Source organism: Miniopterus schreibersii (genome assembly GCF_964146895.1).
Source record: "Miniopterus schreibersii genome assembly, chromosome: 1".
NCBI classification, from domain to species: domain Eukaryota; kingdom Metazoa; phylum Chordata; class Mammalia; order Chiroptera; family Miniopteridae; genus Miniopterus; species Miniopterus schreibersii.
Window position 1 is genome coordinate 194470257 of NC_138101.1, and position 13273 is coordinate 194483529.

Consider the following 13273-nt stretch of genomic DNA (forward strand, 5'->3'; position numbering starts at 1 on the left):
CCAAACTGTTCGGCTTTGTTTAATTTTCTTGTCTCAGCTTCCCCATTCCACTTGCCCAGGAATTTTTTTAGCTCCTTACTGTCCTGCCACACCTTCCTCTGTAAGTCCTTGGTTATAAGGCTTTTCCTCAGCTAGTCTTCAGTTGGTTATTCAGGTTGGTTGCTCTATATTTTAGTTGTAATTTCAATTTGGTCCTGGGAGGAAGTAAATGTAATATCCACCTACTCCACCACCATCTTGGATCTAAAAATCCTTTAAAATATAAAAACCTTTTCCAAATAAAAGGATCTATTTTCTGGCCATTGACTGTTTGGGGTCTCCACAGGGATATCTGTTCCAAAATGTGACTCAAATCCAATAGGCCTTTATGTGGCTTAACCATGAATTTCATAGCCAAAGAGCCTCAACAAGGATACCTTCCCTGGTCTCATCATTATCAGTCAGCTTAACTAACAGCAACAAGTCCAGAAATTTGGTCACTTCCTGAAAATATCTAGTTAATCATCAAGGATTTTGGCCAGTATGATACCAAAAAGATAGTTGAGCTTTAAATAGAATTGATTTATCTAGAATACTCTGGAATTCTAGATTTAGTAACTAAACATCTAAAATTAGATTCATTTAAAATAAGGCAGTGTCCCACAAATTTTGTGTTACATGGTAAAGAGTCAGGACCAGTTAACCCTTTGTTACTTTGATATGTATAATAAGAATATAGGAATTTATCTAAAATTGGAATTAGACACAGAGACTAAATTATGATTTTAACTTTTTCTGCTCTAAAAAATTAATATACTATTTTAATTAGGGAAAAATACCAGTATTTTTTATTCATAGATTCAACCAGCCTTTGAGCATATTTAGGGAAAATGTTGTGGCAGCGTATACAGCATAGGGAACAGGAGCTCTTTGTGCCACTTTGTTTTCCACAATGAACAATCTTCAATACAAAGTTTATAGTAGTAGAAATCTCTTTTTCTCTCAAGTATAGGTATAATTGCACATATTTGTAATGGGTTTGTCAAACATGAGAAATAAAATGCTCCAATAGAATTCCTGTTAGGAATACATCTTTGGAATTTTAATTCATCTGTGTTTTGGAAAGTCCACAATGGAATAGCTCACATTCAGTTGTGATTAATATTTGGATGTATTTGTAACTATGGTGTTTTTTTTAAACTAATGGATCTGGATGGTTTGTAGATTCTTACAGGTCTCACTCTGAGGATACTTGGCCTAGGATTCAGATATAATGGATTGTGGCCTTTCTCCGTACCCATTTCCTTTAGGAAATCTTTGTGTATAATTGAAATAAGTGCATTCTGTTCCTTTCTCCTGCTGCTGTTGAACTGCATTCAGGTCGGTGGATACTGGGATAAGTCTTGCAGCACAGTGACTCAGTTGAAGGAAGGCCTCAACCGAATCCTCTGCCTGATCCCCTACAATGTGATCAACCAGTCTGTGTGGGAGTGTATTATGCCAGAATGGCTGGAAGCCATCAGAACGGAAGTCCCAGATAACCAGTTAAAAGAATTCAGGGAAGTATTAAGGTGGGTAAGTAGTTTGATGAAGTCACCATAATTATAATGATATCTAACATTTATTGAGCATGTACTGTGTGCCAGGCACTGTGCTAAGCATTTTATATAATCTTGCTTACTTTTTAACAAAACCCTATAGAGAAACTTGAAAAATGGAACAGTTGCTATAAATCATGCTAAGATGATTTGGAATTGTTTAGAAAAGATTTTGTTCTTGTGGAATAATAGATATACCATATTGTTTGCTTATTTTCAAACATAATTCTAGTTTGGATAAAGTGGGAAAAGTACAAAAGGAAAATGTTTTTAGATGCTGGGAAGCAACTCCCATTCTTTAGAAATGCATTGCCTTCTGTTAAGCCTAATGTGACTATGAACACTAAAGCTATTAACAAGCATATGAATTATTTATAAGATATCTATTCCAATGACATAAGCTGTTCCTGTAATAGACGAACATGAAGTGTTTGGCTTCCCGAATAACACGTTAGAAATGCAACAGGAGATTCTACTCTGTGCCCACCGGTCATTTACTTTTGTTGCTCTGCTTTCCAGCAAAATGTTTGACATTGAGCTCTGTCCTCTACCTTTTTCAATGGAAGAGATGTTTGGCTTTATCAGCTGTCGGTTCACAGGATACCCTTCTTCTGTGCAGGAACAAGCTCTTCTGTGGCTTCATGTAAGTGAATGATACTTTGATCATTTTGGGCACTAGTTCTTAGCCTGTGAACTTTTAGATCCCCAGGTAGAGGGGCAGGGAGTTACTGCAGAGTCCATAAATTTGTATGTTTGCTGTATTAGTCTGCTCTCTGTAAACTAATAATTCATATGCATAGATAAGTACATTTCAAATATATGTAGCTATAGTTGTGATTTATTAATAAAACACAAATTCATGCAGTACTGTTATTGAATTCATGTTAGCTTTTGGTCCTTATGTGTCTTTCCATCAATAGATACTAAAAGTATAGTAGCTGTTTTGTGGGATTCTGATACATCTTTTGATATTAAATAGGTCTTTTACTTGGAAAGGCTGAGAGCTACTGACTTAAGGAGTAGTTCATGCTGTTCACTCAGCCTAGAATGACTTTCTGCCCTATTTCCATTTGTGAACTCCAGCTTATCTTTTAAAATCCAACTAAAAAATTATCTCATCTATGAAGTTTTCAGTTTCTTTACCCCCATCTTCCCATCAGAATTCATTATTCCCTCTCCCAGTATTCATACAGGTTCTCTGTGTGAATACTATTTCTGTCTAGTATTATAGTTAGTTTTTGTCTCTCCGCAAGATTATAAGTGCCTTGAGGGCAGGGACTACGTCTTTTTCATTTTTAAATTTATAAGTCCATCCTTTCTTCTCATTCTCTGGCATGTGTTTTGAATTTAGTAGATGTTCTTAAAAGTTTCTTAAATTGAGTTGAATAACCTGACATGAAGTTTGGGCAGTTTCAAACAGGAAGACAGACTCAGTGTTTAGATTAGCTATGGGTGCTGATACATTTCTATTTCATGGAAGGATGTGATCCCTAAAGCTTTTCAAGTTGCGAAGATGCAATTCTGGGCTCTAAACTAAGAAACCATATTTTTCACAACTGTCAAAGAATAAAGGGGATCATTTTTTTAAAAAGTCACCTTTGGGACCTAGAATTTTAACTTTTTATCCCCAGGTAGGTCTCAATAAGATAACTTCTCATTTTGGGAAAGCCAGTTCTTCTACAGATGGCTAGGTGCTGTTACCATTACACACCCTTTGAGCTGTGCCATCTGGGAACAGGGCTGTAAACCTCTGTCCCCAACATGGCTAAAACAATTATAGTTTACATGTTTTATGGACTGGGCTTTGCTGTAGTTTTGGTGAAGGCAGTGCTGCAGTTGAAGGATTTAAGCCACCGGTCTAACCATTTGGAGAACAGGTTAACAATATAGAGATAGGAATGGACTCATTTATTAATTAATTGTGGAAACATTTATAGAGCTCCTCTGTGCCAGTCAGTGTAATAGGCACTGGGATACAAAATGGGAGAAGGAATCCTCATACTTTCATTCTTCAGAGAGCTCACAGGGGCAAAGATAGTATCAAATGATCAAATATAATGCAAAGTGATAATTGCTCTAATAAAGTATGTGGGAAGTTCTCAGGAAGCAGTGAAGAGGATGGGTTAATTCTAAGGGGGGGGCATCTATTTCCAGATATTTATTACAGATCAGATAGCTTGACTTTGGCAGGATACCTGAGCACGCTCCAGGGAACAAGAGCAGATGGGCGTTCAGATGGGAGCAGGGATGGACTGGAGGAGAGTGCTCACAGATTATACTAGTCCATGAGAAAGGTGATGCCCTAAGGCACTTGCAGTAGCATGGAAGGGAGGGGGCAGCATCAAGAGGCACTTCGAAGTGTCAATAGAAAGAACATGGTGATTTACTTGATGTTGGGAGTAGGAAAAAGGAAGGTTCAGTGGTAATGTTGATTTTATTAATACAAAAAATTGAGGATGACTGTGCCGATAGAATATGTGGAAGGCTAAATGTCCTTATGTTCAATAGTTTACTTTGGAAAAAATGCTAAATGGTTTTTTTTGAATTTTAAAGTTTATATTTTGGGGGGATATCTGTGCCTTTCTTCCTCAGGTATTATCGGAGTTAGACATCATGGTTCCACTTCAGCTATTAATAAGTATGTTTTCTGATGGAGTTAATTCTGTCAAAGAACTGGCAAATCAAAGAAAATCAAGAGTCAGTGAATTGGCAGGGAACCTTGCAGCTCGAAGGGTAATTATCCCACATCTGTTTTTGTCTTACTTATTGAGATTTTGTCGATGATAATGGGCCTAAAAGTAGCATCATGTAAGCTCCTCTGAAAATGATTTTTTATCCCATCTCTCTCTGGACCCTTTTAAGCACATTAAATAATAGAAAACTTTAAGTTGTGTTTGGTTAAGTCTGTAATCAATAAGTTAAGTTACTGAGTCTTCATTTCCTTCATACCTGTTAGCGATCTCTTACCCTTGATGACAGAACAAAACCAAAAACAAACCCCAAAAAACCAACAACAATAAAAAGAAGCATTTTGGGTACTTTTTTTGGTCTCCTGGCAAATTAGAATTCCTTACCAGCTATTGAGCAGCTCACTGCTTTACTTTGAGGATGAAGGGGGGATGCTTTTGCCCAGATTGCGGGCTCAGTCCCCAGTGGGGGCAGGCAAGAGGCAGCTGATCAATGTTTTTCTAATCGATGTTTCTCTCTCTCTCCCTCCATTCCTCTCTCTCTCTAAAATTTTTTTTTTAAATTAATAAAAACATATATTTTTTTAAAAAGCTTGGATTTCTTTTTTTAAATTGTGTTTTGAGAAGATATGATCAACTGGTGGTGACCATGAGTGATGCTATCACTGTGAATCAACTAAGCCCATTTTTATTGACCCCTTTGTATCTTTGTGGATGCGAAAAGTCAATATAGCCTTGTCCAAAGTGTTTGAAAACTGTTGGAATTTCTTTTTAAATCTTTACCCGAGGATCTGTTTCTTATTGACGCTAGAGAGGAAAGGAGAGAGAGAGAGAGATAGAGAAAGAAACATTGACGTGGGAGAGAAACATCGATCTGTTGCCTCCCATACACATCCCAACCGGAGATCGAACCTGCAACCTAGGCATGTTCCCTGACCAGGAATCAAACCCTCAACCTTTCATTGTGTGGGACAACACTCCAGCCAGTTGAGCCACCTGGCCAGGGTGCGTTGGAAATTTTGATACTTTTTCTGTGGGGACCTGATAGAATTTTGGTCGATGTAATGACATTCCCAGACCATGATCAGTTTTGGAGAGGTTGACTCACATCTGATGTTGGATGAAGGTTGTTCTCATTTCTCTCCTGGTCAAGCCTCTCCTTTACATCTTCTCCACTGTATACCACACGCCCCAGTCATTCCACCCAATATCTGGGGACTAGAAAATATAGCAATCATGGGATCACAGTTTGTATTCAGTACTTTTTTTAAAATTTGCCTCATGGGAACCAGCTGCCATTTATATTTTGTTTCTTCCCTTCTTCTGTAACCTTTAATGTTACATTACTTCATTAGCACTTTATACCTTGTAATGTGTTCACAATTAATGACAGCACAGAATTGTGTGAAGCTTTGGGGAGGAACTCACTGTCCTCATCTTACAGCTTCTTAACCTGAGGGTCTGTGAACGGAAGTGATTTGCCGTAGGTAACACTCAATAGCCAGGTATTCCGATTCTTAACGGGGTACTCATCTTTATTTTATATGGTTTTCAAGGAGCTTGCTTGTTATTAGAGAAGTCTTTAAGAGTGAAAATATGATTTGAGAGTGACGTACAGGTATGTCAGTCAGGGTTCTGCTGCAGAATTTATCCCAGATGGTTCAAATGAAGGGACTTTCATGGAAACTCTGCCTGTAGAGTTACGGGAAAAGTTAAGGGAGTAATAAGGGTTGGTGAACTAGCAGTTGAGTAAGAAACAGTTATTCCCCTAGGGCTGAGGGAACAAGGGAAAAGAATTCCTGGAGCCCATTGGGAGCTGTAATTATAAGGATGAGCTGGCTAGAGGAGCTATAGGGTGATGGAGAGACTGCCAGAGATGTAGCATCAGAGCACGCCAGTAGTGGGGAGAAATAGTCCTACTTCTCTCTTCTTCAGCTTCAGGTCTTCTGCTGGTGCCTCCCATTGACTTAACACAACTGGAAGCTAGCCAGCAGGAGAGCCTTGAGCGACTCAGTCCTTGACACCTTTGGGTGTAGGTGCAGGGAAGAGCAGGGCAGTGAGGGCCTAGATGGGGTATGTGGGGGCGGGGGTTGGGTTGGCACATGGAGAGTAACCAGGAAACAGGTTTGTCTTATGTTGTTTTCCCCTGGTAGTTTACTAGTTATAATACCCAGAGGCCATTCTTTAACCAGTCATGCCGATCTGACAATCTGTGCTTATAATTCTAAAACCGATCTTGCGATGTTTTACTTTTGTAAGTTCTCATTTTTTTAGGTTATGGTTTTAGGTAGATATAGACAATTTAGTTTAATTGGAAATGTTTGATGGGATGAAAAATATAATGACAAAGACAGCTGCCTTCATTCTTCAGAGTGCTGATGTTTTATTCACCTGACAGTTTGGGTAAACTTATTTCTTATATTTATATTTTGCAAAGATTTATAGTATTTGGAGGTACTAATGCTAAGAAAGGAAATCAGCGTGACAACTGGAAATACCTTTCACAGGCCCCAGTATTATATACAGCCATTTGAGCCTCTGCAAGTTCACTTATGTGTGTTGATGTTCTTTCTTCTAGGTGAGTGTCGCCTCTGATCCTGGTCGACGAGTTCAGCACAATATGCTGAGTCCATTTCATAGTCCTTTTCAGAGTCCATTTCGGAGTCCTATGCGTAGCCCTTTTCGTAGCCCTTTCAAGAATTTTGGACACCCAGGAGGAAGGACTATTGACTTTGATTGTGAAGATGATGAAATGAATCTAAATTGTTTCATCCTCATGTTTGATCTTCTCCTGAAGCAGGTAGCTGAAGCATGAGCTTCCTTTAGTTCAGAGATACAGGATGAGCAGGGCATTGTATAGTGATTTTTTTCTGTGTTGGACATCTTTACACTTACTGAAATGATGCAGCGTCACTCAAGACATTTCTCAAACTCTCTTGGGGATTTCCTAAAGAGCCTGAAAAATACTTGTATGAATTTCTGCAGTGATATTGACCTATGAGAATGGATATGAATTTTAGAAACATCCTAGCATCGTTAGAATTGATTCTGTTGAACGCATTTGGTGAACAAACTGGGTAATGCAATTGTTGGGAAGAGCAACGTACAACGCTATAGTGATGGGCTGAGTTTAATATATTTCATAAATTGATTTTTGAAGGTAATTTTAAAAGAGAAGTTTAAAAGGTTTGGTCTTAACTTTTTATTTTGAAATAATTTTAGACTTGCAGAAAAGTTGCAAGAATAGTACAAAGAATACTTCTCCCCTAAAATTTTCAGATATTAACATTTAGCACATTCATTTCTTTCTCTTTCCTTTATTCTGTGTATGTATGTATGTAATTTTAATGAAGCATTTGAGAGTAAGTTGCAAGCATGATATTCCTTTATCCTTAAAATTTCAGAGTGTATTCTCTAAAAAATAAGGACATTTTCTTTCATAACCAAGGACAGTTATCAAAATCAGGGAATTAATATTGTTATAATACTATCTAACTTACAGAAACCTTTTATTTTTAAAATCGATATAACAATCATCTTTATAACAAAAGAAAAAAAAATATTTTTGATTGAGGACACAATCCAGCATCACTTATTGCAATTATTTCTCCTGCCTTAGTCTTATTCCAGGGTAGTTCTTCAGTCTTTGTTTATCTGTTATGTTCTTGACATTTAAAAAGAGTCTAGTTATTTTGTAGAATACCTCTCAATTTGAGTCTCATGTTTCCTATGAATCGATTTGGGTTGAGCACTTTTTGGCATTAATACCACAAATGTGATGTTATGTTCTTTTCAGTGCATCATATCAGAAAGCACATGACAGTAATTAGTGGTGATAACTTATTGGTGGTGACTTGGTTAAGGTGATTTCTGCAGGTTTCTCTACTACAAAGTCATAATTTTTCCTTGTAATTAATAAGTGCTTTGTAGAGAGATACTTTAAGACTGTGAGATTTCCTGTTTCTCATCAGACTTTTACCTACAAGTATAATATCCACGGGTGATTCATGCCCAAATAAATTATTACTATGATGGTTATCAAATGATAATTTTCAGATTTCATCATTTAAAAAAATTTGTTAGTTGGCATTCTACTGAAGGAACAGTTTTCCCTCCTCTCCCATTTATATATTTGTTTGTTTATCTACTTACACCCTCATGTACTCATGGATGCTTATTTTATTCAGTGGGTTATAATCAGTTGCTATGATTCTTTATTTTGATGCTTATATTGCCCCCTATTTGGCTTGTGGGAGTCCCTTTGAGTTGGCTCCTGTGTACTTTCGACACGGTCCCATCATTCTTTGAATACTTCCTTAATTGACAAGATGTTCCAGGCTCCTTTTATATTTTCCTTGCCCCAACCCTGAAACCAGCCGTTTCTCCAAGGATCCCTGGTTCCTTTTAATGAATAATGGTATTTAGAAATCAAGATCTGGATATTAGGTGAGGAGCAGCATTTTTTTAAGTGTGTAAAACCTCACAGAGTGATAAGTTTTAAATGTCCTACATGATTTAAAAAATAATTTTCATTACTTTGTCTTATGTTTATAGTCTTTTAAGAAGACTCCATGGAAATCAATGTATATTCACGGTCTATTAGCCTTACCATCTTTAAGTAATTTAATATTGTCCATTAATGAAAAGTTCCCCCAATTAGTGTGCCAACGGAATAGTGGACAAAAGGACCAAACTCCCTCTTCTTTTTTTTTTGGCCTTTTTTTTGGTGTCTTTCAGATGGAGTTACAAGATGATGGGATCACGATGGGTTTAGAGCACAGCATATCGAAGGACATTATTTCCATTATAAACAATGTCTTCCAAGCCCCCTGGGGGGGCTCCCACTCCTGCCAGAAGGACGAAAAAGCAATTGAGTGTAATTTATGCCAGTCCAGTATTCTGTGCTATCAGCTCGCTTGTGAACTCCTGGAGAGATTGGCTCCTAAGGAAGAAAGCCGGCTGGTGGTAAGCAGTTGAAGTGAGGTGGCCCATGTCTAAGAGTAATAAAGACTGTAGTAGTGGCTGTAATAGAGTCTTTCTCCAGTACTACCTTATGCTCCATGCTGGGTTATACCTGAGACTGTGTTAAAAGAAAGTGTTCCTGTTCCTTCCACCCACTCAGGCTCCTGGAAAAGAATATGAGATGGAGCTACATTATATAGAGTTCTTGGGTTAGAATTCTTGAGTTTGAGTTAGCCTTTGTAGCACATCCATTCACACAGTTTTCACAAATACAAAACATTCCTGATATTCTTGAAATAACTTTTATCAGAGAGTCATTACAAAGTTTAGATAACAGTGAATACTACAAAGTATACGTATCAAATACTGAGTAAGTAGATTGGCTGTGGACACTGAGGTAACCTCAGTTTCAAAACCTATTAACTTCATCAACAGCCAGTGAAATCTTTATTTCATTTAAAATTGTTCAAATAAGAAACAGCTAATATGGAATAAGGAATAGCATGTATTAGCTGCTCCATACATTAGTTATTTCCAGTCCCTGCCACCTTGGAGGATAACACCAGAAACATGGGTGACCGGGTGTATGCAGAGGGTCACTGTGCAGCAGGAAACATCATCATATCAAACTTCACAAAACTCAGTTTATAATTTGATTTAGCGTCTTGTCCATGGGCAACCTGGGAACAGGGCAAGCCTTCGAAAATCGTAACGTGGTCAAAGATATTCAGAGCCCTCCTAACCACTTGTTTTTTTTTCTTCCTCGTGTCCTTTTATCCCATCAATCTTAATGTCTTGCTTTGAGTTAGCTGTCAAATAATTCTCAAAAAAATGTTTACTGGTTAAACTGTTAGCTAAAAGAGGATATTTGAAAGTAGAACTTGAAAGAAAAAAAAAACTGGAACAGGAGGATAACTAGAGAGAGATATTTTAAATATAATGATATCTAGCACTTTCTTTCACCTACTTTTGCAGCTTATTTTAATATATAAAATGCATAAATATATATAATTATAAATATATACATAAGTATATTCACATTATTTTATAATCAATCCCCAGAACTTTTTCATCTTGCGAAACTGAAACTCTATACCCATTAAACAATTACTCCCTGTTCCTCTTTCCCTTGGCCCCTGGAAACCACCATTCTATTTCCCTTTTCTATGAGTTTCACTACTGTAGATAACTCACACAAGTGGAATCAGACAGTATTTGTCCTTTTTATAACTGACTTATTTCACTTACCATAACATCTAAAAGGTTCATTCATGTTGTCGCATGTGTCAGAATGCCCTTCCTTTTTCAAGGTTGAATAATACTCCATTGTATGTATATACCACATTTATCTATCTGTTTACCTCTTGATGTATACTTGGGTTGCCATACCTAGTTCTCTCTAACTCGTATGGTATAGCAATTTCTTATTCCTAAAATTTTGACTTCTCCAGACAATCAGTATTTGTATTTTAAATATTGATGTGAACCCCTTATTATTCCCTGCAAATTAAGTAGTTATTGAACAAAATGTGCATGGATTGGGATCATTTGGTGAGTAGGACACAATCACAGGGATTAAAGCAGAGATGGGAAAACAATGTTTTTGATATTTTCCCGTATTTATTTCAAGGGAATGAAAATGTTTCATTAACAGCTGTTCCAAATTCCCATTAACCATTACTGAAATAAGCTCAAATCTCTGCAGAGACAGGCGCCTCTGCACCCCAGGGCTCAGCGCAAGGCCGGGACCCAGCAGGCGCTCAACTGGTCTTTGTTGCAGAACGATCTTTACAAGCCCACAGGGCCGCTCATCTGGCTGCTTGTCATATTTGTTTCAGGAGCCCACAGACAGCCTTGAGGATAGCCTCCTTTCTTCCAGACCAGAGTTTATTATAGGCCCTGAAGGTGAAGAGGAGGAGAATCCAGCCTCTAAGCATGGGGAGAACCCCGGCAATCACACCGAGCCCATGGAACATGCTGGTAGGTGGACTTGGGCTGCCGTGAGAGAGCGAGCGGTGTGCACATCACAGTTTGCACAGGCCCAGCACTCAGAGCCCTGGTTGCTTAGATTACCATGGACTTGCACGAGTTCAGACTTGGCTCCCTTAATATAGACTTGTGCCAGTGAATCGTTTCCCCCAGATTAGGAAGGGAACAGATCCAGGATGTGTTTCTAGTGGAACAGAGGTCACTGAGCATCTTTCTGGCAGCAGCAACTTGTCAACAAAACCCCGTGGTGTTAGTGTAGAAAACACCACCTACCTCCTTATGGTGTATCGTGTTTTCTGTGCAGAAGTAGCTGTGAGCCAGGTGAGAGGCAGAATGGAAGGTGCTTACACTCTCCACAGCCACTCAGGGCATTTGGCCAGAGCAGAGTGTGTTGGGACAGAAGCGATGGAACTTGAGCTCCTGTGGCTCCTGTGTCCCTGGCGTGTGACCAGGACTCTGGACAGGCTCACTATGGATAGATGTGCAATTTGTGCTCTAAGGCTGGTTGGCTTGGCTCCGAGCTGGGAGAGAGGCTGGCCTCTTTCCAGGTGCTTAAAGGCTCTGTGTGGGCTAATTGGGGACAGCAAGATGGCAGGCAGGCCTGGAGTCAGACTCTAGCTCCTCACGCTGAAGGCGCTTCAGGAAGTTAGGATGTGATTCCAGGTGCCTCTGGGAAAGCCTGATTTCTAGGTCTGCATTGCGGCACTCTGGGAATGTATACAGGACCTGGAACAAATCTGAGCAGCTTTTAATCTTCCTGCTTCCACTGTCCTGAATTAGGCTGGCTCCTGGGAGGCCCATCCCCAGAAGCAAAGTTTGGGCAGCATGGGCTTTCTATCAGTCCCTCAGTGAACAGCACATATTGTTGTGTGACTATCGTGTGGGGTTCATTGTAGGTCCTGGGTGTCGTAGTCAGACCAAGGTGACTACATCGTTACTACAGAACTCTTGGTTGGAACTAACTGCTTCTGCGTGCATGGTATAAATGGTCAGTTGACTGTGGCTATCCTGGCTCACTATTTAGAACCATTGACACTTAGAATTTGAAGGAACACCTGAGATGACCCACTTCATTGGTTTTCAGTGTGTACTTGGAGTTGTACAGGCTCTCTGTTGTTTCCTTTGGACCTTCCTTATTTGGGCCGGCAATTGGTAGGAAGACGTGGGTAAATGATGAAGACTCAGGCTCCCCACCCTGCTTCACCCAGATTCTCTGACTTGCTCTATTTCATACATTGGAGATCTGGGTAAAGTTTCCTTTGAACAGAGTATTCCATAGAAAATAAATTTGAGACCTGCTGACTCTAGTTCAGACTCCTACTTTGCAGGTGAGGAGATACATCCCAGAGGAGTTAAACAACTTGCCTCTTCTCATGAAGCTCGTATTATTCGATCCTTATTTATGCTTTATGCTTACCATGCTGCCAGAACGGTACTGGAGCAGCTGGATTGTCTGAGGAGTTGAAACACAAACAAAGTGAATGAGCTCCGCCCACTCACCCCCAATTCTGAGTATCTCTGGGGTGGGGCCTGGGAATTGGATATCCAAATATTATAAAACTAGTTAGTGGCAGGGTTGAGACTAGAACCTATGTCTCCTGGTTTACTTAGAATTAATTATACTTACTGAGGCCCAGGCCCAGGCTGCGTTAATGTCCAAAGGAAGCAAGGATTTCACTTATGATCCAGTAACCTGTACTCTTTATATGCAAACATATTTTTAAACCTAAGATAGCACACAAATCAATTAACTGCCACTTTTATTTCTTTATATGTGACATTTTCTTTGAACGATGCTTAAAATTAAGCCATTTATTTTCATAAATGACTCTTTTCCTTGCGCAATTATTACCAACTCCACTTGTTTAAGCATTTCCTCTATTTTTCTTCCCCAGACACGGAGTCAGGCTCCCGTCACAGCTTCTGGTCCATTCTCCTACGTTTACTCTCTGCTGTCTTGCAGGATGCAGTGATAAATTGTCCCCTCAGGGAGGTCTCCATTAATTTCCTTTCAAGACCAGCCTCCCCTGCTGCTCAGCACCCAGTCCTGCTTCTGCT

General features: G+C 39.1%; 1 protein-coding gene across 4 annotated transcripts in view; it reads left to right on the forward strand.

The window, feature by feature from the left end:
• The window catches only part of UNC79 (unc-79 homolog, NALCN channel complex subunit), a gene marked incomplete at its 5' end in the record, with an annotated part of 151041 nt that overhangs the window by 44764 nt on the left and 93004 nt on the right, over positions 1 to 13273 (forward strand). For all 4 annotated transcript variants that reach the window (XM_081144717.1, XM_081144714.1, XM_081144715.1 and 1 more), the window contains 6 exons: positions 1360 to 1550; positions 2097 to 2220; positions 4170 to 4310; positions 6843 to 7064; positions 9002 to 9229; positions 11065 to 11206. In XM_081144717.1, the coding sequence (XP_081000843.1) occupies positions 1360 to 1550; positions 2097 to 2220; positions 4170 to 4310; positions 6843 to 7064; positions 9002 to 9229; positions 11065 to 11206 (1048 nt within the window). The remainder of the gene's footprint in view (positions 1 to 1359; positions 1551 to 2096; positions 2221 to 4169; positions 4311 to 6842; positions 7065 to 9001; positions 9230 to 11064; positions 11207 to 13273) is intronic.